The 25,728-nt window shown below is 42.5% G+C and overlaps 2 protein-coding genes across 6 annotated transcripts in view; both read left to right on the plus strand.

The window, feature by feature from the left end:
* PIK3C2B (phosphatidylinositol-4-phosphate 3-kinase catalytic subunit type 2 beta) overlaps window positions 1–3,161 on the plus strand; it is a 64,854-nt gene extending 61,693 nt beyond the window's left edge. For 2 of the 5 annotated variants that reach the window (XM_081297011.1, XM_081297010.1), the window contains 2 exons: window positions 56–184; window positions 721–3,156. In XM_081297011.1, the coding sequence (XP_081153137.1) occupies window positions 56–184; window positions 721–909 (318 nt within the window). In that variant the 3' untranslated portion in view covers window positions 910–3,156. Of the gene's footprint in view, window positions 1–55; window positions 185–720 lie in introns of those variants that run through there. The other 3 variants (XM_081297008.1, XM_081297009.1, XR_014022404.1) reach the window with 3 other exon arrangements.
* Window positions 3,162–13,346: 10,185 nt separating this feature from the next.
* Window positions 13,347–20,867, plus strand: PPP1R15B (protein phosphatase 1 regulatory subunit 15B). Its single transcript, XM_081298451.1, is given in 3 exon segments — window positions 13,347–16,551; window positions 20,300–20,476; window positions 20,478–20,867. Coding segments are annotated over 3 exon segments (2,151 nt in total). The 5' UTR covers window positions 13,347–14,631; the 3' UTR covers window positions 20,532–20,867.
* The last annotated feature ends 4,861 nt before the right edge of the window (window positions 20,868–25,728 follow it).

Genomic DNA, 25,728 nt, shown 5'->3' on the forward strand with positions numbered 1-25,728 from the left:
GAAGAGACAGATGCTGTAAGAATCTTCATCTTTTTTTTTTTTAATTTAATTTTAGCAACAGCTTCAGGATGGGAACGACCCTGACCCCTATGTGAAGATTTACCTCCTTCCAGACCCCCAGAAAACCACTAAAAGGAAAACCAAAGTGGCCCGGAAAACCTGCAACCCTACCTACAATGAGATGGTGTGTAGGGGACGTGGCGGGGCTGGGCAGGGTTTGGCAAACTATGCCTGTTCCTAAAAAGAAAGTTGCATTGGGACATGCCACACTTGTGATTTAGGCATCGTCTGTGACGGCTTTCATGTAGCAATGGCAGGCTTGAGTAGTTTTGGCACAGACTCTACTTCGAAAGCCTAGAAATATTTGCCATGTGTTCCTTTACATAAAAAGCCTCTGACCCTCCGGGTTGGGAGTCCAGAACTGAGGCCTGAGCCCTGTCCTGCGGGGAGCAGGAGCAAGCGAGTCCTGTGCTGGAAATGACCAGTACCCCCAATAAAATGCCCTCACCTGTTTGAACTCTAAGCAGAGAACAAAGTTCTTAAATGCCTCCCTTGGATTCTGTGTGTTTCCTGTATTCCCTTGGGCTCTGCTGGTCTGCAGAAATAAAAGTGGTCTCAGTCACAGCCAGATCCCACCAACAGGGACCTGAGTACCTCCCTGTCCCCTGTGGCCTGTGCTCCTTCCCTCTCTCACCACGGCCCTGTCCCCTGTGTTTGCAGTTGGTGTATGATGGGATTCCCAAGGGAGACCTGCAGCAGCGGGAGCTCCAGCTGAGCGTGCTAAGTGAGCAAGGATTCTGGGAGAACGTCCTCCTCGGGGAGGTGCACATCCGCCTGCGGGAGCTGGACCTGGCCCAGGAGAAGACTGGCTGGTTCGCGCTGGGGTCTCGGGGTCATGGGACCTTGTGAGCCCATGGGAGCCACAGCCCGGGACCTCCAGCTGGTCACTGGACCTGGGGCAGTGGACTCTCCCTTGCTCTGCCGTTTAACTCAGGAAGGGGCGGCGTTCTTAGTGGGCCTCCTCCTCCGTCCAGGTGGACCTGGCCTCCATGAGAAGAGGCAGGGAGAGTCGGGTGCTCTCTGCCAGCCCTTCCTCTGCGGACTGAGCTTGAGTTGCTGGTTTGTGCTGAGCAGCCCCTTGGAAGCTGAGAGGCTGCAGCAGAGTTTTAAGTTTACCTTGTGTCAAGGGAGCAATGCCTGGTTTGGGGTGTGTGTGGGGTGGGCTGGACGAGGTAGCATTTGAGGGGAGGGTGGGTGGATATCTTTATTTTTATTTTTAAAAAATGAAATAGTATTGTTGTCCTAACTGGGACAGGAAGCTTTTTGCGAGAAGGGACGTACATATGCCTCAGAAGGCAAGAGGGCAAGACTCTTTGGACTTTTGTATGGTTAAGGTTCTTATTGGACTTTTCCCTAGGATTTTTGTTTTTGTTTTTGTTTTTTTCTAGCTATAGGGATTATTTGAGGAGGGGCCTAGTGGATCTCGGTCAATGCCCCCCCTGTCTGAGGGCAGGTTGGAGAGGGACAGGGAGGGTGGCCTGTGCTGGACCGAGGCCTGCACCACTGGGCTGTTCTGATTTTGCCTCCAAAGGAGAGCGACGCGATACCTACATGTGTAAGGAAGGGCCTTCCATGTCGGGGTCCTGCCAAGGACCTGTATTCAGGGACCCATGCTCTGTAGGGGGAGGGGGCTTTCCCATCTCCCCTTCTCTGTTAGGACTCAGCCTGAATACTGTCCCTCCCCCCGCCCCTCTAGCCCTCTTGGCCCTGCAGTGGGCCCTGTAGTCCCTGTGAATACGCTGGGGGCACTTCCCCATAGGTTTCCCCCTTTTTCCTAGTGGGGCAGAATGGTGGGATACCCAAGGGTGCCCTGGCCCCAGGCGGAGGCCTCTAGGTGGCAGGTGCCAGGGTTGCTGCCTGCTGCTTAGTTTCTGAGGGCATCCCCGTCTCCCCCCACTTCTTCCAGCCGAGCTGCTTCTCTTCCCAAATTCATTTCTGTCACATTTTCTAAGAATTTCCCTCCCTCTGTGGGGCCATCAACCTACATAGTCTGGAGCCAAAGGGATGCCCATCTGAAGCAAAGCATCATGGGGCGAGGGGTTCCGCCCACCCCCTTATTATTCCCAGCGATTGGTCAGGAGGCTTCATGGGAACCGTGGTTGTCACACTGGAGCTGAGCTCAGGGGCTGGGAGGGAGGGACCTGGGGCTCTCACCTCTCTATACTCTTTATTCCCTAACAGATGGATTTAAAATTCACTGTTGCGTTTCTCCCCCAAGGGTTGTCTTCCTTCAGAAAGAGAAAAGAGGGAGAGACTCTGGATTTGATATTAAATTTTTAAACCCCACTTGGCTGGATGTGTCCCTTGAGTGGGGAAAGGAGTGAAGAGGACATTCTGCAAACTGTCCCCCACCAGCCTCCTCCCCAACTCCAAGGGTCAAAAATTCCCTTTTTTTCTGACTCTTTCCATTGCCAAGAAAGAAACTCCATTCATTGAAACCACAGAACAGCAAGGAAGTTTCAATCTTTGTCTTACATTTTAAAAGCCAGGGATAAACTGGCTGCAGAGGAGACGGGCTGGGGGAGAGGGAAACGGCAAAACTATTCCAGATGTATGGACCATAAATGTTACTGGCTTTTTGCCTGTAGCACATTTTGACTCTACGCTCCTGATGTAAAGAGGTCTGTGTACTGTACCCACTTCCCAAACCCCTTGTATCTTCTACTTTCTCTGGAATTGTATTTTCTAATAAATGACATTTGAGAAAAACGAAACTACCATTTTAAACATGGATGTGTAAAGGTTTAGATGACAGCCTATGATGCACAAAATGAAGAATAAGGATAGGCGTTTTACAAATGGTAACATGTATGTGCCCTCCTGGCTCACTGCTGAAGGCCATTTCACTTTTGTCAGATGAATCTAGCCTCAGAAGAATTTCACCAGATAGACATGATTATCCCCATTTTTCAGATGAGGAAACTAAAGGTCTGAGAGATTAAGTAACTTGCCTGAGGGCACACAGCCAGTCAATCTTGGAACTAGAATTTGAACCCAGGTTTGTTTGATTCTGAAGACAAATGTATTATGCAACCACTGGAGCTGATGTACTATTTGATAGTTTCCAGAGTGTTTTAATATATATTATGTCTTGTTTTCGTTTTTAAATACAGTCACTTCGGGAAGTAGCTATGGCTCATTAATTCTGTCAATACTGAATGTATTGGTGCTACCTAGTGGCATGTCTTCACCCACAGTGTGAGGGTGCATCTGGAATTATACACTGTTTCCTGTACCAGATCTGCAGCTGAAGGTTATAGAAATAAATTAAAACAATTAATTGCATTTAAGAAGTTTAAGTTGGGCATGGTATCAAGTGCCTGTTAATCCCAGCAACTCTGGAGGCTGAGACAGGAAGATTCCAAGTTGGAGGCCAGCCTGGACAAATTAGCAGAATACTATCTCAGAAAATTTAAAATAGGGCGTGGTGGCACACGCCTGTAATCCCAGCAGCTAGGGAGGCTGAGGTCAGAGGATTGCAAGTTCAAAGCCAGCAAAAGCCAGGCCCTAAGCAACTCAGTGAGATCCTGTTTCTAAATAAAATACAAAATAGGGCTGGGGGTGTGGCTCAGTGGCTGAGTACCCCTGTACTGGGGGCGGGGGAGTTTACTATCTAGTGCTGTTTAACCAACTCCATTTTATAAAAGAAACTGAACCTCTTGGGGCGCCTGGTACTATCAAGCTGTTAGAGCAGAATTATAGCCCAGAAGTGAACCCCCAAATGGAGGATGCAGGGGGTGTGACCCTTGTTCAAACATTTTACCCAGAAGTTGTTAAAAACTCTCCTGTGAGGAGTCTTATTTCATGCTGGGGAATTTTGTGGCGTTTCCAGGGGATTTTGCCGCAGTAAACAGTAGAAATGTTACCTGTTATGTTTCTAAGTGCCTTTGAGGGGTTATGGCTGTTCTGGACAAGTCCCTATGGATCTTTTAAAAGTTAAAACTTGAGTCTGGCAAGAGTCTTAGTTAAGGATATTTCTTGGCCAAATGGAGTAGAAACCTGAACCTCCTGAGGGAGGAGTGGGAATGAGAGCTGGGGGTGGGGGACAGGGGTTGCAGGAGAGCAGGGAACAACAGAGGCCCAGGAGGCCAGGTTTTCCCACTTCAAAGAGGTGATGAAAACCAAGTTACCCAACTTGCTGGGATTTGGAGGGGAAAGATTAGATTGGATTTCAAAGGTTAACAACAACAACAAGTAGCATTTTTAAGTGGATGGGTAATTCTCTGGCTGGGACTTGTCTGAGGTATCTGATCAGGTAGACAACACTGAGGGCCCTCAGGCAGGTGAGGTGTCAGGTGCACTGTGGCTACTCAGATGACCCAGGTGTGGATCCTGTCCTCAAGGAACTTAGTATAGCAAGGGAGGCAGTCACCCCTCTGTATTGGTGGGTCTGTATTTCAACCAAAGATGAAAAATATTTATATTTAAAAAAAAAAGAATTGCATCTAAATTGAACAAGTGCAGATTTTTTTTTTTTTAATTTTGGTCAGCATTCCCTAAACTATGCAGTCTAACAATTGTTTACATAACATTTACACTATGTTAGGCAATATAAGTAATCTGGACATGAGTTAAATATGTGGAAGATTGGATAGGTTATGTGCAAATACTAGGCCATTTTATATAATAAGAGACTTGAGATTCGGGGATATTGGTAATTGCAGGAGGTCCTGAAACAAAAACCCACCTCCATGCACAGGGACAACTGCAATTATAGTATAGTGACAAAGGGAAAGAGGAGGGGTGGTATGGGCAGAGGGGGCTTCACAGAGGAGATATTTGAACTGAGTTTTAAAGTCTCATTTTTTTTTCCTTTTCTTTTTAATATTTATTTTTTCGTTGTAGTTGGATACAATATAATTAATTAATTAATTAATTAATGATATTAGGTGAGCGCTCTACTGCTGAGCCACAACCCCAGCCCTTAAAGTCTCATGTTAGATACAGCATTAATCTCTAGGATTTATAAATAACTCAAAAAAACTTAACAACAACAAAAAGTCCAAATAACCCAATCAATAAATGGGCAAAGAACTGAACAGGCACTTCATAGAAGAAATATGATTGGTTAACAAATACATGAAAAATGTTCAACATCTCTAGCAATTAGAGAAATGCAAACTAAAATCACGCTGAAGGGCGGGGTTATAGCTCAGTGGCAGAGTGCTTGGTTCAGTGAAGTACTGGGTTCGATCCTAAGCACCACATAAATAAATAAAATAAAGGTCCATTGACAACTAAAAAATATTAAACACACACACAAACACTTGAGATTCCGTCTCACTCCAGTCAGAATGGCAATTATCAAGAATACAAGTAACAAACATTGGCAAGGATGTCGGGGAAAGGTCCCCTCCGACATTGCTGATGAGACTGCAAATTGGTGCAACCACTCTGGAAAGCAGTACGGAGATTCCTCAGAAAACTTGGAATGGAACCACCGTTTGACCCAGTTATCCCACTCCTCAGTATATACCCAAAGGGCTTAAAATCAGCATACTCTAGTGACATGGCCACATTGATGCTTAAAGCAGCTCAATTCACAATAGCTAAACTATGGAGCCAACCTAGGTGCCCTTCAATAGAAGAATGGATAAAGAAAATGTGATAAATATAATACACGATGGAATATTATGCATCCACAAAGAAAAATGAAATTATGGCATTTACTGGTAAATGGATGGAACTAGAGATTATCATGCTCAGTGAAATAAGCCAATCCCCCCAAACCAAAGGCCAAATGTTTTCTCTGATATGTGGATGATAATTCACAACAAGGTGGGGGGGGGGGAGAATAGAAGTTCTGTGGATTAGACAAAGGGGAATGAAGGGAAGGGGGGATAGGAAAGACAGTAGAATGAGTTGGACATAACTTTCCTACGTTCACATATGAATACACAACCATTGAAACTCCATATCATGTACAACCATAAAAATGGGATCCTAATTAGAATAAGTTATACTCCATGTATGGAAAATATGTCAAAATACACACTACTGTCATGTGTATCTAAAAAGAACAATTTTTTTTTTTAAAGTCAGCACTCTGGACTTTATTAATAGAGTAAAGGGGATGCCATTGGTGGGTTTTGAGAAAAGGTGGCAGTGTTGCTATTTTCTTTTTGTAGTACTGGGGGTTGGATCCAGGGGGCATGCTAGGTAAGTTATTTCTACTACTGACTTATATCCCCAACCCTTTTTGTCTTATTTTGAGGCAGGGTCTTCCTAAATTGCCCAAGGCTGGCCTTGAACTTGCAATCCTGCCTCAGCCTCCTGAGTACCAGGGATTACAGGTATGGCCACCGCCAGGCCCAATTTACAAGAGATCATTGTGGGACTGAGGGTGTAGCTCAATGGTAGAGTGCTCGCCTAAGCATGAGGCCCTGGATTCTGCTGCCCTGGGTTCAATTTCGGAAAGGGAAAGAGGAGTCACAGATGAACCTGGGACTGGGAGTTTAGTTCGATGGTAAAGCAGGTAGGTGCTTAGAGTTAACGTGGAAAAGCCCAGTCAAGACCTTTGACTTAATTATGGTAAGTTTAAGACACCCAATAGACACCCAGTTGGAGAAGGAGTAGAATGGAATCTGAAGTCCAAGGGAGAGTTGTCTGGAGTTTAGATAGGGAACTCTTCAGAATGTAGGCTGCCTTTAATTCCATGGAACTGGACGAGATCACTCAGGTTTGAGAAGCCAGGAAAACAGGAGGGACTGAGGCCAACATTCAGAGGAAGAAGCAGGCACTGAAATGATAGGAAAACCAGACGATGGTATTGGGGGAAAACTAAAGAGATATGGTCAGTTTCCCAGGACTGCCTTACCAAGCACCCCACACTGACTGGCTTTCAAACAGAAACTTGTCTCATAGCTCTAGAGGCTGAAGTCCCAAGGTTAAGGAGTCAGCAGGGTTTGTTTCACCAGAGGAAGAATCTGGTCCAGGCCTCTCTCCTAGTTTATGGTTACTTGCTGGCAATCTTTGGTATTTCTGGGCTTAGAGATACACACCACCCTGATCTTGGCCTTCATGTCCACGTGGCATTCTCCCCATGTGCATGCAAGTGACTGTGTCCAGCTTCCCCTTTTAACCAAGATACCCTGGTATTGGATTAGGCCCCCACCCTAACTACTTCCACTTCACTTGATTATGTGCAAAGAACTTATTTTCAAATAAGGCCACATTGGGAAGTCCTGGCTAGGGTTTCAATATCTTTTGGGGGAGAACAATTCATTGCCTAACAATCAAGAGACTAGATATAGCAAAATATTTTTGGTGGCCTTGACAACAGCTGCTTGGATGAGTAGGTTGAAGAGAGACCAGGTGAGGAGAAAGTGGAGACTGAGCCTAGACAACTCTAGAGAAATTTAGCGGAAGTGGTGCAGATACTTGGAGGGGCATATATCTGGGAGGGTTTTTGAAGATAGGTGATATTAAGCTACGCTAATATAAACGAGATACTAGTGAAAGAGAAACTTTACAAGAGAGAAGGGATGACAGAGGCCAGGATTCCTTGAGCAGAAATGAAGGGCTAAGATCCAGGAAGCTTCTTGGCTCGTGATGAAATTGAAGGCAGCGTGTGGGGTCCAGATGCAGGTGGATTTGTCAGGGAATGATGAAGTGGTTATATTTGGGTCTATTTTCTCAACAAAGAATGAGACAGGAATTGTAAACTGAGAATGTGTTTTTGAGGAATCAAATATGTGTTTATGGGCATGCTGGAAATTTGAAGAAACAGTCTCCCAGTGTGGGCAAAGCAGAGCTTATAGGAACTATTGTGGGAGGGGCTGGCATTCCCAGGAGTAGTGATCACAGTGGGAGGTGCCTTGGTCGGCATGCTTGAGTGATTTTCTCCAGCAATGACTCACTGTATGAATGTAAGTGCAGGATGAGTAGGTAGCTGGGTTGGATTTTTTTTTTTTTTTTTTTTTTTGGAACCCAGGATTGAACCCAGGGGCACTTAACCACTAAGCCACATCCCTAGACCTTTTTTATATTTTATTTAGAGACAAGGTCTCACTTAGGGCCTCTATAAGTTGCTGAGGCTGACTTTGACCTTGTGATCCTCTTGCCTCAGCCTCCAGAGCCACTGAGATTACAGGTATGCACCACCATGCTGGCCAGCTGGGTTGGAATCTTTTCCTGAGAAGAATGTTGGAGGAGGAGAGGGGCAAGAGATAGGAAGGATTCTGTAGGGAGTTAGTGGGTCAAAGAAGAGAGCAAAGAAGGCAATGAGTCACCAAAAGAGTGGCAATGGGAATGGCCTGTGGTCTCTGAGGGGTTAAGTAGCTGAACAGGGATCAGAACAAATGAGTCAGAAAGAGGAAGTGGCAGCCAGAGTGTGGGATCCTCGGAAATCAGATTTTGGAGGCGGTGCCAACTCTGAAGAAATACTCAAAAGCTACATATCTTTTACCTCAGGCTTGGCAAAATCTTTTCAAATAAACACAATGAACCGAGGTTGTAAGGACCTTCTGCCAAAGAGCCAGCCAGCTTGCCAGTGCGAGGACTTCTTGTCTTCCCCGCTTCCCCGGCTTGTACACTGCCAGGGCAACATGCTGTTATCTCTGCACAGAGCCCCCAGCTGACAGCAGGCAGGGAAGGTGACTCACTCACTCTTCATCTTCCAGGGAGACTCAGGGCCAAAGCTTTATGATTGCTTTTTTTCCCTCTAGAACAGCTTCCAAGGTAAGGAAGACAGTAACTAAATGAGGAAGAGGAAGCCCATTCCATAAAGTTTTAAGAAAAAAATTTAGGACCCTGGGGTATCATTCAATGAAAATGTTGAGAGGGGACTTAAGAATCTTTGTTATAAGGAAGATTACTACTATTGCATTTATGTATTTATGTATTTATTTATTTATGTTAGTACTGGGGATTGAACTCAGGGGCACTCGACCCCTGAGCCACATCCCCAGTCCTATTTTTTATTTGATTCAGAGACAGTCTCTGAGTTGCTTAGCACCTCACTTTTGCTGAGGCTAGATTTGAACTCAAAATCCTCCTGCCTCAGCCTCCAAGCTGCTGGGATTACAGGTTTGTACTACTGTGCCCAGCTACTACTATTTGAAAGTATTTCTTACCAGGCATGGTAGTGCACTCCTGTATCCTACCTACCCAGGAGGCTGAGGCAGGAGGATTGCAAGTTTAAGGCCAGCCTGGGCAATTTAATGGGACCCTGTAGCAAGATAAAACTTTAAAAAGGGATGGGGATATGGCTCAGTGGTAAAGTACCCCTGGGTTGAATCCCCAATACCAAATCAGTAAATTAAAAAAAAAAAAAAAAACTATTTCTCTTCCATTTATTAAATATTACTGGGAACCTATTTTGTGCTAGTAAGCACATTAGACCAGTCATTTTTATTTGTTTTTATTTATTTATTCATTCTGCTGCCAGGGATTGAACCCAGAAGTGCTTAACCACTAAGCCATATCCCTGACCCTTTTCTTTTATATTTTATTTAGAGACAGGGTCTTGCTGAGTTGCTTAGGGCCTCACTAAATTGCTGAGACTGGCTTTGAATTCAAGATCCTCCTGCCTTAGCCTCCCAAACAACTGCTGGGATTACAGGCATGCACCACTGTGCCTGGATAATGTTATACTCTTAAATACTGAAGACCCCAAGGAAACTTCTTTGTGTGGATTATATCTATCTATATTTGTTAATTTTAAACTTGAAACCGAGGAATTTAAAAATAATAAGCCAGCCAGTCACAGTGGAATGTACTTGTAATCCTAGCTACTTAGGAGGTTGAGGCAGGAGGATCAAGTTTAAGGCCAGCCTCAGCAATTTAGCAAGTCCCAGTCTCAAAATTTTAAAAAATTAAAAAGAGCTGGGAGTGTTGCTCAATGGTAGAGCACTCCTGTGCTCAATCCCCACTACCACATTAAATAAGTAAATCAAAAATGAAAAACCCCATTTCATGTTAATGTAAGTAACATTTTTAATTAAAAATTATTATTTTTTTAATATTTATTTTTTAGTTGTAGTTTGGTCACAATTCTTTTATTTATTTATTTTTATGTGGTGCTGAGGATCAAACCCAGGTTCTCGCACATGCAAGGCAAGTGCTCTACTGCTGAGCCACAACCCCAGCCCCTAATTAAAAATTATTTTTCAAAACAAAAATGTGTATCAGGAACAGTGGTATTGTTGTACATTTTTTCCAAATGCCTTTACCATCTGGCTTAATAGAAAACAGCAGGAATTTGATACTTAGCTGCTTTTACTTTAATCTGTTGCCAGATCACACACCATGTATCCCGTGTATCCTGCAGACTTCATTATAAGTTTATGAGAATGAGAGAGGAAAATAAAAGCTTAGAATTATTATGAAAATATTTTTTTTTCCTAGTAAGGATCCTCTGAAAGGATTTCAAGATGACAGCCTCAAGGGAACCTATATCACTGGAAATCAGGGAAGTGAAACTCCAAACCTCAGGTCTTGTGTTCTGATGAAAGAAAATTTACAGTCAGATACCAAAAGTCATGCAAGAGAACTTTATTATAAGTAAAAGTGAGTGAACGGAAAGTAAAAGCAAAGTGAGGCTCAAGCAGAGAGCACTCTCAAGACAGAGAGGGTGGGCTGTCTCAGAGCAGAGAACAGCCTGTCTCCGATTTTATTACTGTTTGCTGATTACCAGGAGAGCTGGGGACCACCTTCTGTACTCTTTGCCAATCAGGTGTTCAACTCTTACTTCACATGGGGTGGTGGACCTTAGTTGGTCCACTCTCCAGAATTGTCATGATGGCCTTCCTATTTAGGGGGGGCTTAATCTACATGGTAATGTGGTCACTGGGGTCAGTAACTGGTCAGGAGTTACCTTAGTGCACCAGTGCTACTAAAGGAATCTTCCTTCCCAGACAATCAGAGACACTTATGGCCATATTCCTAACTTCACATCCACCTCAGTGGACCCTGTCAAGAGTCAGTCCCATTAATCTTTTTCTCTTGATGTGATTTCCAATTAGCTCCTTTGCTTCTGTTTATTTTCTACAAATTAACTCTAACCCTTTGCTTTCTCATCTACTTTGGAAGTAGTTTAAAGAAGACCCTCAAATAATTTAAAGAACGCTCTTGACCTTGGCATGTGTTTCATTGCTCATGGCTAGCTGCTACCTAACACATAAACCATACTTTAGGAACCAAAGGTATTAGGATACAGCCCTCAAGTTGCTCAGGAACCTGCAGGAGTGAACATTTATAGGGATATAGACTGCAATGTGTTAAATTCTCTAAAAATGTAATAGTATAAGTGCTGGGAGGGATCAATTAATTCCGTCTGGAAGGTCAGCAAAGGCTTCAAGCAGATGTTGACATATGAGTTGGACCTTGAAGCAGGAGTAGGTATAAGAAAACAAGGTGAGGGCATTCCTGGCTTAGAAACAGTTCCAGGAAAGACATGAAATCAAGAGCACTGATAAGTCCAGTGTTCTAGAGCATAACATGCAGGAAGAAAAGAAAGGGAAGAGGAGGCCGGAGGAGTACCCTGGAGGGACAAGCTGAATAGAGTCTTTCTTCTTCAGGCAATGGGAAACAATTGAAGATTGTCAAGTAGAACACCACCAGAACATTAGCTAATGTTTGTGCTGCTACTCTATCTGGGCTAGGCACTGGATTAGGAATGCAGTTCTCTTACCAATTCCTGAATTACTTACTGCATTAGCCTCAGTTTACAACAAAAGGCACAGAGGTTTCCAGCAATTAATTCACATACTTGGATTGTTTTTCTATTATGTAAACTGACTCCTATTATTGATACATTTTTCTAAAGTTCTTAGGATTGAGAAACTATCTATTTTCAGATATGGATAATAACAAGGATAAACAATAGAAATTGAGGGCCTTTTTGCTTCGTAGAAAGAAGTAGCTCTTCCTTCAAAAAGCCCAATAAAGCAATGAATCAGAATGTCACTGGTCGGCCGGGCGCGGTGGCACTTGCCAGTAATCCCAGCGTCTTTGGCTGCTGAGGTACAAGGATCCAGAGTTCAAAGCCAGTGAGGCAGTAAGCAACTTGGTGAGATCCTGTCTCTAAATAAAATACAAAATAGGGCTGGGATGTGGCTCAGTGGTCGAGTCCCCCTGAGTTCAATTCCCGGTACGCCCCCCACAAAATAAAATAAAATGAACAAGAATATCAATGGCCTTTTTTTTTAAGTTGTGGATGGACACAATATCTTTATTCATTTATTTATTTTTATGTAGTGCTGAGGATCGAACAAGCGCTCTACCACAGAACTATAGCCCCAGGCCTCAATGGTCATTCTTACTGGAACACAGGAACCACACCTGGAGGTTAACCTATAGCTATGTTAATGAGCAGCAGCAAGGCCTATTTCCAATGTAAAAGACCTTGAGATGCACCTGTGGAGGCTCACCTGCGGAAATACTTCCAGCCAACTCCTTTGTCCCACAGGTGAAGATGGAAAGGAGGAGATACACCCTTGATACTTTTTCAATGCCTATTTTACATACATTTCGCTCCATGCTCTACCTAGAAACATACATAAACTCCTAAACTTGCACACCAATATGGGTTATTTGGCTATCTGGCCCCCTCTCCCTCATGGTGGCAGTTCTATCTCTTCTGGCTTAAATAAATCCTGCTTCATTTACTCTTCCTTTCCATGATAGTCCGCTTGGGAGACCTGACCCCAGAGGAAATTGCGGAAGCCGGTTTCTGCAAGAGCAGCCGTGGGCCTGCCCTTGGCCCACAAAAGATCTTGCTGCAGGCCCTAGTTCTCATAATTACTAGTCCCTCTATAATAGGCCCTGGACTTCAACCCTTCAGGGCTGCCACCGGGCACTCCTATAATCCCAGCAGCTGAGGAGGCTGAAGAGGAGGAGCACAAGTTCATCGCCAGCCTCAGCAATTTAGGAAGACTCTGTATCAAAATAGAATTTAAAAAGAGCTGGGGATGTGACTCAATGAGTTCAATCCTCAGTAAAAAAGAAAAAAAAAGTTTTAGCAGAAATAAGGAAATGAACTCACAAGAGAGAATCAAATACAACATCTAAAATTACCAGACTTTTTTTTTTTTTTCCTAAGAATTGTGGTCACCTGTGTTCCCTACTTTGGTGTTGTACCCTGCGGTTCTGGTTGTTCAGGAAGTAATATAAATTGAATATGTTGCCTGCTGGGAAGCAAAAAAAAAAAAAAAAAAAAAAAAAGTAAACAGTTTGGGGGACTAAGTCTCTTCCCACCACTGTGAATTCGGTTTGCACTGTAACAATAGTCCAACAGGGAGGCACCTGAGTTTTTTTTTTTTTTTTTTCCATGTCTGGTCTTTTTTTTTTTTTTGGTTGTGCACCTGAGTTTTCTTTTGGGGTGGGTTATGATGCCAGTTGGATGTTGAAAGGTCTCAAACCTAGATACCAGGCAACATCAAGTAGAACTTAGAAGCCCTTTGGGGACAGAAATGCATAAGAATGAGTGGTTTTTCACTCCTATTATTCACTTCAGATGTTTTGTGTGTCAGCACCCACCAAACCTGTGTTTGTCCAATACAGCATTCCCCAACTCAGTCAGATCTCAGGGTGATGGTATTTAGCACTCAACAACTGAACCCAGGGGTGCTTAATCATTGAGTCACATCCCCAGCTCTTTTAAAATTCTATTTTGATACAGGGTCTCCCTAAATTGCTGAGGCTGCCCTTGAATTTGTGATCCTCCTGCTTCAGCCTCCTCATCTTGCTGGGATTATAGGCATGTGCCCCGCGGCTAAAACGTTCTGACAGCCCTGAATCCCAATACGCAGTAAGCCTAAATTGAGTGTCTACACTTCCCCCTCCGTGTGCAGAGCACGTAAAAGGGCTCCGTGGATTCCTCGGTTATCTCTAACCCTCCGACCTTTGCGAGCCTAGCCTTTAACCCAGAGGGCGGAGGGCGCGGTCTCCTAGGAGACCGCGGCGATTCGCCGCGCATGCGCACGGCCTGCGCCAGGCTGATGCAACCTCCCGCGTGCGAGCTGCTTTACCCAGAGTAAGGAAGCCGACAGGGACCTCTGGCGAGACCAATCTTCTGCCACGCGGAAGTGTGAGGAAAGACCCGCCCCCACCCCCAGGGCTCTGCAAATGTCGTCGGGAGGCGTGGGGCTGGTGGCGTAGACGCCGGCCGTCCTTCGTCTTATTCGGTGGTTTCTGGCTGTACTGCTTTGGCGCCGGCCCTGCGGCCATCTTGGGCTTCGCTTGTACTCGCGCCGGCCAGCCTACCCAGCCCTTCCGGTGTCTCGCGGTCTCTGGGCTTTGCAGAGGTCCGCGTCTCCGAGGAAGTCGCCGCCACGGGAGGGCTCCTATCTATGGTGGAGAGGCCTCGCGCGGACTAGGGCGCCTCCTTCCCCGCCAGGATGGATGTCGCCTCAGTCGTCGCCTCCTGCGTGAGCCGCCCCGCTCGGTGGTCTGTCGCCTGCTGCCGGAGCCGCTGCCCTCTGTGGCTCTTCTGCTGGCGCTGGGATCGGCCTGGAGCCCCGACTCCGCCGCTGGGCGCGGCCAAGGCTGTCTAGGCCTCCTCCCGAGTCCCGTCCGACCCGTAGCCGCTGAGCTCCGCCATCTGCCCGAGAGACTGCCAAGAAAAAGAAGATGGAGCCGGCGACACCTGGATGGCGGAAACAGTCGGCCCCTCCGGCCGGCTCCTGGTTCCGGCTGCCCTTCTTTCCTCGGCGATCGCAAGCAGGCTTTTCCAAGTTCCCGGTACGTCCTGCTCCTGAAAACTCCGGGGAGCCCACACTACCTTCCTCTTCCCAGCCCGAGGCTCGGACCAGCTACTGGGCGAAGCTGTTTTCCCCGCTCCTGTCACCGCTCCCCAGCTTGCTTCAGAAGTTGCTGATTTGGATCCAGCTTTTCAGTGGCATAATTCCGACCAGATGGCTAGATTTCGCCGGAGGCTACAGCGCCCTGAGAGCCTTGAGGGGACGAGAGGCAACAGCTGCCCCCGCAGGGCAGAAAACTTTGAGTTCGCTCCGGCTGGACCCGTCGGACAGCACGGTTGCCAGTTCCCTTGATTGGCTAGAGGAGGGGATCCTCTGGCAGTGCTCGTCCTCAGACTTAGAATTGGAGCTTAAAGCCCAGGGAAAGACTTTGGACCCTGCAGCACACGCATTTCTCCTGGAGCAGCAGCTGTGGGGAGTGGAGCTGTTGCCAGGTAGCCTTCAAGCCCGTCTGTTCCCTGTCCGAGAACCTGGCTCTGCGCCCTCCGGGTCTCTAAGCGTTCAGCGCTTAGGCAATTTTAACGTCGTCTCCTATGTGCTGAACCCCACCTACCATGACTGTCTTCCCCGACTAGAGCTCGGCTGTCAGAACAGCGCTGGAAGTGGCGAGCTGGTTGATTTCCAGGCATTAACCCCAGAGAGCAGCTGCCTTTTTGAGGATCATTGTCATCCCCAGCCACTGCGTGCAGAGATCTCCGCAGCTTCCTGGCAGGCCTGTCCACCTCTTTCTAGAGAAGGCTTGCCTGAAATCCAGCACCTTCGTATGAAACGGCTGGAGTTCCTTCAGCAAGCTAGCAAGGGCCAAGAATTACCCTCCCCTGACCAAGATAATGGCTACCACAGCCTGGAGGAGGAACACAACCTTCTCCTATTGGATCTGAACCACCGCACGGATAATCCTACACAGCCTGTTCCCCTTGAGCAAGCCATTCCTGGAACCACCCAGGAGCCCAGGGAGGAAAAAATAGAATTGTTGACTAAAGAGGTCCCACTTGGCTTGGAAAAGCAAAACCCTTCTGGAAGCTGTCCATCTTGTGAGGTACCTGAGGAAAGAGAGCCTGAAGAGGACCAAGTCAGTGTGGTTGATTCCTCAGACATAGAAGATGATCTTCCCATTTCTGCCAGACCAGCTTGTAATAACAAATTGATAGATTACATTTTGGGAGGTGCATCCAGTGATGCGGAAACAAGTTCTGATTCAGAAGGTGAGGATTGGGAGGAGGAAGCTGAGGATGATGGTTTTGATAGTGATGGCTCACTGTCAGAATCAGACTTTGAACAAGACTCTGAAGGGCTTCACCTTTGGAACTCTTTCTACAGTGTAGATCCTTATAATCCCCAAAACTTTACAGCAACACTTCAGACTGCTGCCAGAGTTGTTCCTGGAGACCATTCTGATTCAAGGAGGGATTTGTCTGACAAGTCTGATGTTGGGAATTGTCCCCAGTCTGAAATCCTTCCTGAGACATCTGACCTTAATTCTGAGGAAGAAGATGATTGGGAGTCTAGTGCAGATGAGGCAGAAAACCTGCAACTGTGGAACTCTTTCTGTAATTCTGATGATCCCTACAATCTTTTGAATTTTAAGGCTCCTTTTCGAACATCAGGGAAAAAATGGAAAGGCTGTCAGGGTCCCCAGAGCTCATCCAAGTCCATGGTGGCCATTTCTGAGTGTCACACCTTACTTTCTTGTAAGGTGCAACTGTTGGGGGGCCAAGAAAATGATTGTCCAGACCTGGGACAGTGTGCGGTTCCTTCTGGAGAGAGACACATGCATATCAAAAGAAAAAAGGTTTGTTATTTTTAACATGTCTGATAATTTGTCTGGTTTGGATATAGTTCAATGTAGCAGCACAATTTACTTTTTTTAGGCATAGTTGTACATATTTTTGAGGAAGGCCTCTAAGCTCATAGCCTTGGAGTGAGAAATTTTCAAATGACCCCACTTCCCCTCCTGTGTAGAGAACTGTTCCTGTTTAAAAGGAAGATGCCAGTATATAAATGTTAGCAGTTAGGCAAACATTATTTTCATTTGGATTTGTGGCTCTGGACTCTTCCAACTTTTTACTCTCTTAGGGAACAGAAATATTAAACCTTGTGTATATATGATTAAATTTCTAGAAATTGAGAAGGTCCTAATATAGCCATAGAGGTTTAAAATGGATTTATTTGTGGTATTTTGTTTGCAGATGCTTAATTTATTTGCATGACAACAGTGTTTTCATTCCTGTCCCTTAGAGTCTGGAGGGATGATAACATATAGCAAGTCAGATGTATCTGGTTGTTTGCCAGTAAAGAAAACACTAATTTTAGTATCAAACTTTTTGATGGTTTAAAAACAATACAGGAAGTGATACTGTCTTTTTCCTTAAGAATGAAATACTAGTTAGCCCTGGCTTTTGAGACGGGGTCTTGCTAAGTTGCTTAGGGCCTTGCTAAATTGTTGAGGCTGGTCTTGACCTTGCAATCCTCCTGCCTCAGCCTTCAGAGCCACTGGGATTACAGGCATGTGCTATTGTGCCCAGCTGAAAATATCTTTAAATGGTAGTAGTCTTAATTTTTTTAAAATTTTTTTTAGTTGTAGTTGGACACAATATATTTATTTATTTATTTATTTATTTATTTATTTATATGTGGTGCTGAGGATCAAACCCAGTGCTGCACACATGCTAGGGGAGTGCTCTACCGCTAAGCCACAATCCCAGCCCTAGTAGTCTTAATTTGTAGAAGCAGAGTAAGTCATATTAAAAGTTAAATTTTATCTAGGCACAGTGGCACTGTAACCCAGTTACTTGGGAGACTGAGGCAGGAGGATTGCAAGTAAGTATAAAGGGCTGGGGATTTAGCTCAGTGGTAGAGTAACCCTGGGTTCAATCCTTAGTACCTCTAAAATAAAATTTGAGTTCATACTTTGTGACTTGATAACAGGGCTTTTTCTTTATTCTTCCAAGGCCTCTCTGGCAAAAATGAGCAATTTAGAGTGAACAGGCAAGAAAGAAAGTGGTCGCGGGGTGGCTGGGCATGTGACTCAGTGGGAGAGCAATTTGCTTGGCATGCATGAGGCTCTGGGTTGGGTCCCCAGCACTGCAACATAAAGAAAGAAGCAGAGTGGGGCAGTGGGATGAGAACTTTGCATCTGGAGACCTGTGTGTGCTCCACTCCTATCTGGTTTAGGGCCAAGAGATTTGGGGAGACAGGCAGACCTGGGAAGTTACTTGACTCAAAGGCCTTGACCTACTTACTTATCTTGATGGTAATAATAATAATAAATGTTTACAAATATTGCAAGATTTATTGTTTTGTGGTGCTGGGAACCCAACCCAAGGTCTCCTGCAGCCCAAGAACCAGCTGTATGTCCCCAGCCCAAGTTTTTGCAAAATTTCAATGAGATGAATAAAGAAAACTCAGAATTCATTGCCTTGCCTTTGAATGGCTCCAGTCAATCTCATTTTAGCTTCAGTAAAATTAAATGAGTAAACGGATGTAAGACTGTTGATTATGAACTAGATGCAAAACTTATAAAAGATCATGTCTAAGTATGATAAAATTATTTGGCAGTCTTTGACTACCTGCCATTCTTTAGTATATGGGAATAATGGATAGTGCCTGATTCTTCAAAGATGTCCTTCAGATCTAGAAGTTTAAAATAAATACCTCATGCCTGGCAAAATAGTGCAGATTGTGGAGCCAGACAGTGTTTGAATTCTGATTATACCACCTAAATGCTGTGTGATTTGGACATGTTAGTTAACCTCTTTTTCTGTTTGTACAATGGGGATGATATTAGTCCATATATCTGTAGGGTTGATGTGAGAGTTAAATAAGATAAAAATTGTAAAGATCTTAGAAAAGAGCTAAACAGTATAAAGTGCTTGTTGTTATTTATCTTAGTGACACAATGAATGAGTAACGATTAGAATGCAATAACTAGTAAGATGTTACACACAACTAATTGTCCTCGGGGGCATTTCTCGGCCTGATGTAAAGGGAACGAAAGTAGTAGTCCTCAGTGGGACTAGCTGATGTAATTGTTAAACATACTTTAAAGCAAGTATTTATCTTTGGAGTTTGCTATCTTTTAAAAAAAATAATTATTTTTATTATTGGACACAGTATCTGTATTTCATTTTTATGTGGTGCTGAGGATCCAATCCAGTGCCTTACTCGTGCTAGGTGAGCACTCTACCACTGAGCCACAACCACAGCTATCTTAAAAAGAAACTTTTTTTTCCTTTTTAAATCATGTCATACACCACAAAGGATCAGGTATTAGAATGCCATTTGACTTTTTATTTATTTATTTATTTTGTGGTACTGGGGAGCGAAGCTAGGGCCTCATGCATGATAGGCAAGTGCTACGTACCACTGTGTTGCACCCCAGCCCCAAAAGAAACTTCTTTATAAAAAGTAAGTGGAGATTAAGTAGAAATTACTAATAATGAGTAGGGACTGTTACTTATTACATGTCATTATGTATATTATAATAGTCACAGTTTCATGTACAGGTTGTGCCTCCCTAATTTGAAAACTCAAAATCTAAAACTTTGAAGTGGCAACATCATACTCGGGAACTTTTGGATTTTGGAGTATTTTAGATTTCAGATTTTTGGATTAGGACACTCAACCAAGTAAACTTTATGTAAATATTCCAAAATCCAAAAAAATTCTGAAATCTGAAACATCTCTGGTCCCCAATAGTTCAGATAAGGGACACTTACCTGAAAATATAGTGATATAGTATACTGAATACAAAGAGAGTATTTTAAAATCTTAACTACAAAGTCTTTCATAGTAATTCAAACTTAAAGTACTAATTAGTACTAGTAAAAGTACTAATTTTGCTATATTTTGTTTACTAAATAATTTTCAGTATTCTGAATACAAAAGTAATAAAAATACTGATGATTCAAAAATTGGAAAGTGATTTTCTTTTAAATAAGGAAAAATGAAGTAGAAATAAACAAATCTTGTTAAAGCCTTTGCTATGATAAAGCCATTGCCTTCCAGGGATATAGTGGTTGTTTTCTAAAATACATTGACATTGTGGGGGAAGAATATTATAGAACTGTATGTATTTCCCTAAGAATTAGAGAATAGCAGGAATTAATAATAGCAGAAAAGTTTCAGTTCACCATCTGGATTTATTGTCTTGGCACTAAAAGCCAAGGACTGAGGTTGAGGAGACTGTGTGATGTCTATAGTTATATGAAAGACAGTTGAAAATTTCAGGGCATTTGGTCACTGTTTTGTCCAAACAAAACAGTGTCCTTTTTTTTTAATTTCAGGTGATTTAAGATACTTGGACTTAAGAAAGAAGTAGTAGGGGCTGGGGCTGGGGCTTAGCAGTAGCACACTTGTCTAGCATGTTCGAGGCACTAGGTTCGATTCTCAGCACCACATAAATTTAAAAAAATAAAGGTCTATCAACAACTTAAATTTTTTTTTTTTTTAACAAAGAAGTAGTAGCATAAAGGGTTATTCCTCTCAGTGCTGATTTTAAGATCCTGAAGAGTTGTTAAAATTAGTCTTTGTCTTTATAGGTAACCTTCCTTGAAGAAGTTACGGAGTATTATATAAGTGGTGATGAGGATCGCAAAGGACCATGGGAAGAACTTGCAAGGGATGGATGCAGGTTCCAGAAACGAATTCAAGAAACAGAAGATGCTATTGGATATTGCTTGACATTTGAGCACAGAGAAAGAATGTTTCATAGACTCCAGGAAACATGCTTCAAAAGATTTAATGTTTCTGAGCAACGTTAAGATGAGCTGACAGCCCGTAGCCCTAGCATACACTACCTCTTACTTGAGAGGTTTCTGTTTAACACAAATACTGGCAGCTGTCTTTTGACTTTTTAAAAATTTTTCCCAACATATCCCACTTAGAAATGTGCAGGTTTAAGTCAGCCCTGATAATGAAGGATGTGTGATTTTTAATCTTACTTTTTTGATTTTGTTGAATGTGTTTTTAACATTCTTTGCTTGAGGTGAAAAGGGGACCTTTGAATTATAATTTTGCACTTTCAAAACTTATTTTCTTGGGAAACAATATTTATAGGGCTTAGAGCTCATTTTCAGTTCTATTTTAAATTATGTATGCTTGTCAAAACACTTTGGGCTTTTTCTTGTCTCCCCCCCCCCCCCAACATCTGAAATTAATGGGCTTTGATGTTTTTCTGTACTTTTTTATTTCAGTGATTTGGCCTGCCTGCCTTATGGCTAAAAATAATAATCTTGTGTATGTTATCAACTTAAAACTACATTATCTTTTTTCAGAAAGTACATTATTTTGTTTCCACCCTTTCAAATGACTGGTAGAAAACATGTGGTGTTTTGTTTTTTGTTTTTTTTTTCCAAGTTCTTGAGATATTTCCAAAGACTGCCACAGAATGTGTGCATGCGGTACTCTCTGCTACTTTGGAAAGCTACATCTTTCTGCCAAATTTTAACATCTAATATATTTGATTTCTGCATAAAATGCTCTTTGGAGAGGGATCTGAATATGTTATTGTAGGTCCCAGTTGAATGTGGTCCTTTGTATCTTTCAACAGGTATAGACTGTTAAATGTTCTAGAAAGTAATCACATTATAAGAATTTATTTTTTAAACTTAAAAGCCAAGAATTTTCCTAGGAGGAAGATAAAAGACATCTCTAATTTGGTTTTGTTGTATATTATACTGTCAACAGAAATCCAGTGTTAATATAATGCCTCAGCACTGTCACTTTAAAAACCTGTCAGGGTGACACTGTAAAAACTTGGAACTGGGCAGTTCTGAATTTTCAAGTTTGAAGTAAAAAATATATAAACTTCAGTTTATATCCAGGTTTATTATTTTCTACTATTTTAATAATGAGAGAAGCAATGGTTAGCCTATACTTTCCCAAAAGCATAACTATAGATTTAACATCTAGAAAGTCTTAATCTCTTTAGCCCAAAGTTTACTTTTGAAGTCTTGATGTTGATTGATTGGCTTTACATGGTGTGCATCTGTTAGGCTGAAGGAATATGAACCTACTCTTGAATGGTCTATTTTTCTGCCACGTGCCTCTCACCGCAGGTAAAGGCAAAATGTAATGTAAGTAGAACAGAAGATTGCTTAATTTTGAACTTCAGTGTGAGGATGAATTTTTCAACAGAAGTGCTTGCAGGGTTACTACCTCAGTTTATAATCTACCTGGTCATTAATTTATTTCTATCTGGTTTGCTCTAAGAATTGTCTCCAGTGTTGATATATATATCTTCATTCATACACGCACTGAGAGCGCATCACCATAAAAGTTGGTCCCATTTTTGCAGAGCCCTTATTCTGTGTGTTCTGTGGACGTCCGTTTTAGTTGTGATCCTGGGAGATGCATTTACAGAGTCCAGTATAATAAATACCATGAGAACAGGCTGGTTTCAGACACCAGCTGTCTGTCGGGAAGCAGGCACCATTTGCCTAGACTTGGTGACAATGCCTAGACATTCTTTTGACTAAACCATGCTGTTGTTCAGCCACTGGGTTGTGTTTTGTGTTTCCGAAATCTAGTACTCTGCATATTTGATGGGACATCTTTACATTCATTGGACTTTGGAAAATTGTTTCCTTGGGATTGTGCCCTTACTGTCAAAGAGTAAGAGCTTGGTTAAGAATTCTCCCATTTACTATCCTCCTTCAGGAAGGAACGGATGGTGACAAGTAGGACAGAAGGGACCATTTTAATATTGACCTGGAGGAGAAAAAATTCAAGTCAATTTCATCCCGTTCCTAGATGGTAAAGTAAATAAGCCCTTCCCCCAATCTTAAAATCCTAGGAGGTTTTAACTCAATGTTTTATACATTAAAGTCTTGTAATGGTGCTTTACGTGTCAATGTAGCATGTGAAAGACTTTGTACAGACAGGTAAAATTTCCATTTCTGAGTGACAAAATGTGATAATGACACCTCCTTCTCTGTAACTTGAAATCAAAACTATCAGATTTTATTTTTATATAATTTAAGGAAGGTGAAATTAAGGGACTAGAAGACTTCTAAATTGGCTTCTTCAATTTAAATGTAATATGATTTAAATGTAACCAGTTGGGATTTTATAGCTAAAATTATATTTGTGTATATAACTTAACTAACCTGTAAATTGTAATAAATATATTTGCAATTATTAAAATGTTAAATGATATTTTGGTTCAATTTTATGTTGTATATTGGTTTTGGAATTTCTGAGCAGGATTTTCAGGGTTGAATCCTTTTGTAGGCACACTGTGGACTTAAAAGAGTTGGACAGTTTCTGTGATATGTAAATTGCACCTCAGCTCATTGAAGGCAAGTGTGGACAGATGAGTATCATAACTGCAGATCCCATTTTAATAATGAAAAGGGAGAATTTAGTTCTGAGAGTATGAATGTCCTTTCAAAGAGAAAATATTTAATTCTAAAATGACCCCAGCTTTGAGTTCCACCGCAAAGAAAACTGTCAGATAAATGGAGTATTCACAGAGCAGTGAAAGTCACATGATGGGCGGAGCATAGCATTTCTCCTAAGTTACAGGGAAATCATCTACTTCTTAGTTTTGTATATTGTTATTTATAGTTGGTAAATCACAGGGTTTTCCCATTTATGAAATTAAATGAATGTGATGTAACATTAGAAAAACCTAAACTTTTACCCAGAAAAAAATACAAACATTCACATTACATCAAGCCTACTAACGGATTAAGGAATAATAGCATTCTTAATTCAAGACTTTGGATCTTCCTAGGTAATGAAGAAAAGTTAGCTATATTTCTGAATTGGGAGGAAAGAAAACAATTTCAAAAAGTGAGTGGTTAGTACAAGATGTTTTGTTTGTTGATACTGGAGCTTGAACTTAGGAGACTTTTATCACTGAGCTACATCCCCAGTCCTTTTTTATTTATTTATTTTTTTTAAAAAAGTTTTTTAGTTGTTGATGGACCTTTATTTTATTCATTTATTCATATGCAGTGCTGAGAATCAAACCAGTGCCTCACACATGTGAGGCAAGTGCTTAACCACTGAGCCACAACCCCAGCCCTTACTTTTTATTTTGAAACAGTTACTTAAGGCTTTACCAAGTTTCTAAGGCTAACTTTGAATTTGTGATCCTGCTTCAGCCTCCTGAATTGCTAGGATTACAGATGTGTGCCACTGCATCCAACATGGTTAGCACAAATTGAACTGACAGTCCTAGGTTATATTTTAATTTCCATTTTAGAAATAGAATTAAGCATATTTTGCTCTTTTTCCCAGCATAATAAAATAGCCACATTCACATCAAGCCAGATTTATTGCTCTTTCTATCCTGGTATCTTATAGAAATGGTACAGTTTTTCCTTTGCAGAAAGTTTAAAGCAAATATTTAATTGTTGATCTCAGACATGGATTTGGGAAGTGTGTGTGTGTGTGTGTGTGTGTTAGTTACTGGGGATTGAACCCAGGGCCTTGTACATGCAGGGCAAACACTCTACCAACTGAGCTATGTTCCCAGCCCTGGATTTGGGAATTTGGTGGTCTCTGTCATATTCTCCTTTGGAGGGAGACATTTCCTTTGGGCTCTTCTATATATCTTTTCAAAATAAAAATGGAACTATCTTCATTTTTCTCATAAAATGCATAGTATTTATAAAATAATACAGAGATATACATAGGCATTCCTACATTTTAAAAAAATGCTGCCCAGGTGCTTTTTGAGCTGAGAATTTTCTTTTATGTATTAAAAAGATGTTTGAGGGCTGGAGTTATAGTTTAGTGGTAGAGCACTTGCCTGGTATGTGTGAGGCACTGGGTTCCATTCTCAGCACCACATATAAATAAATAAAGGTCCATTGACAACCAAAAAAATATATGTATATAAGAGTTGATATTTTTTCATTTAACTCATGAGGACATAAATGTTAGCTAATTGTGTACATCAGTAATTAGGATTTTCCTAACCTAAATTTGCTCCAGTGAGACTTAGGTCTGCATATGTCAATTAAGACTTTGTGTGTGTGTGCGTGTGTGTATGTGTGTGTGTGTGTGCGCGCGCGCGCGCTGGGGATTGAACCCAGGGCCTTGTGCATATAAGTCAAGCACTCTAACTGAGCTATATCCCCAGCCCATCAGTTAAAACTTTACAAAAGCAGGGCTGGAGATGTAGCTCAGTGGTAGAGCACTTGCATAGCATGCATGAGGCCCTGAGTTCAATCCCCAGTGCTAAAAAAAATAGACACAGCTGGGCGCATGGCACACGCCTGTAATCCCAGCAGCTTGGGGGGCAGGAGGATCATGAATTCAAAGCCAGCCTCAGCAACTATGAGGCACTAAGCAAAAGTGAGACCGTTTCCAAATAAAATACAAAATAGGTATAGGGATGTGGCTCAGTGGTAGAGTGCTCCTGAGTTCAATTCCTGGTACCTGCGCCTCCCCCGCCTCAAAAAAAAAAAAAAATACAAAAAGCATCATGGGGGGCTGGTGTTGTGGCTCAGTGGTAGAGTGCTTGCCTAGCACGTGTGAAGCACTGGGTTCAATTCTCACCACCACATATAAATAAATAAAGGTCCATCAACAACTAATTAAATATTTTTTTAAAGAAGTATCATGGTATTGAGATCTATAATAATAGGCACAATAAGACATTTCTTTCTCAATCCTGCTCACTTTGAGAATTCACCAAGCAGCACCTATGGTGCTTTCAACTAATAAGTTTCAGTGGCAAGTTTGACGTCAGCAAATTTAAAGAGAAGTCCTTGTACACATGTGGAAGGGGCATGCAGTTGAAGGTAGGGATTATGTATTACTATGTGACCACTGGTGGATTCACCAGGCAGAGAGGGGAAATGGTTTGTGTAAAGTGGGTTGCTTGACCCATGGGGAGGATACCCTAGATAGAGATCTAATGAGACAGCAGGCTATTTGCTGTAAGATCTAGAGCCCTATTCAGGAAGAAGCTTTGAAGCAACTTTCCAGGTTTTATTCTGTTGCCTTCCTTTTT

The sequence above is a fragment of the Spermophilus citellus genome (assembly GCF_964194105.1).
Source record: "Spermophilus citellus genome assembly, chromosome: 6".
In the NCBI taxonomy this organism is placed as follows: Eukaryota; Metazoa; Chordata; class Mammalia; order Rodentia; family Sciuridae; genus Spermophilus; species Spermophilus citellus.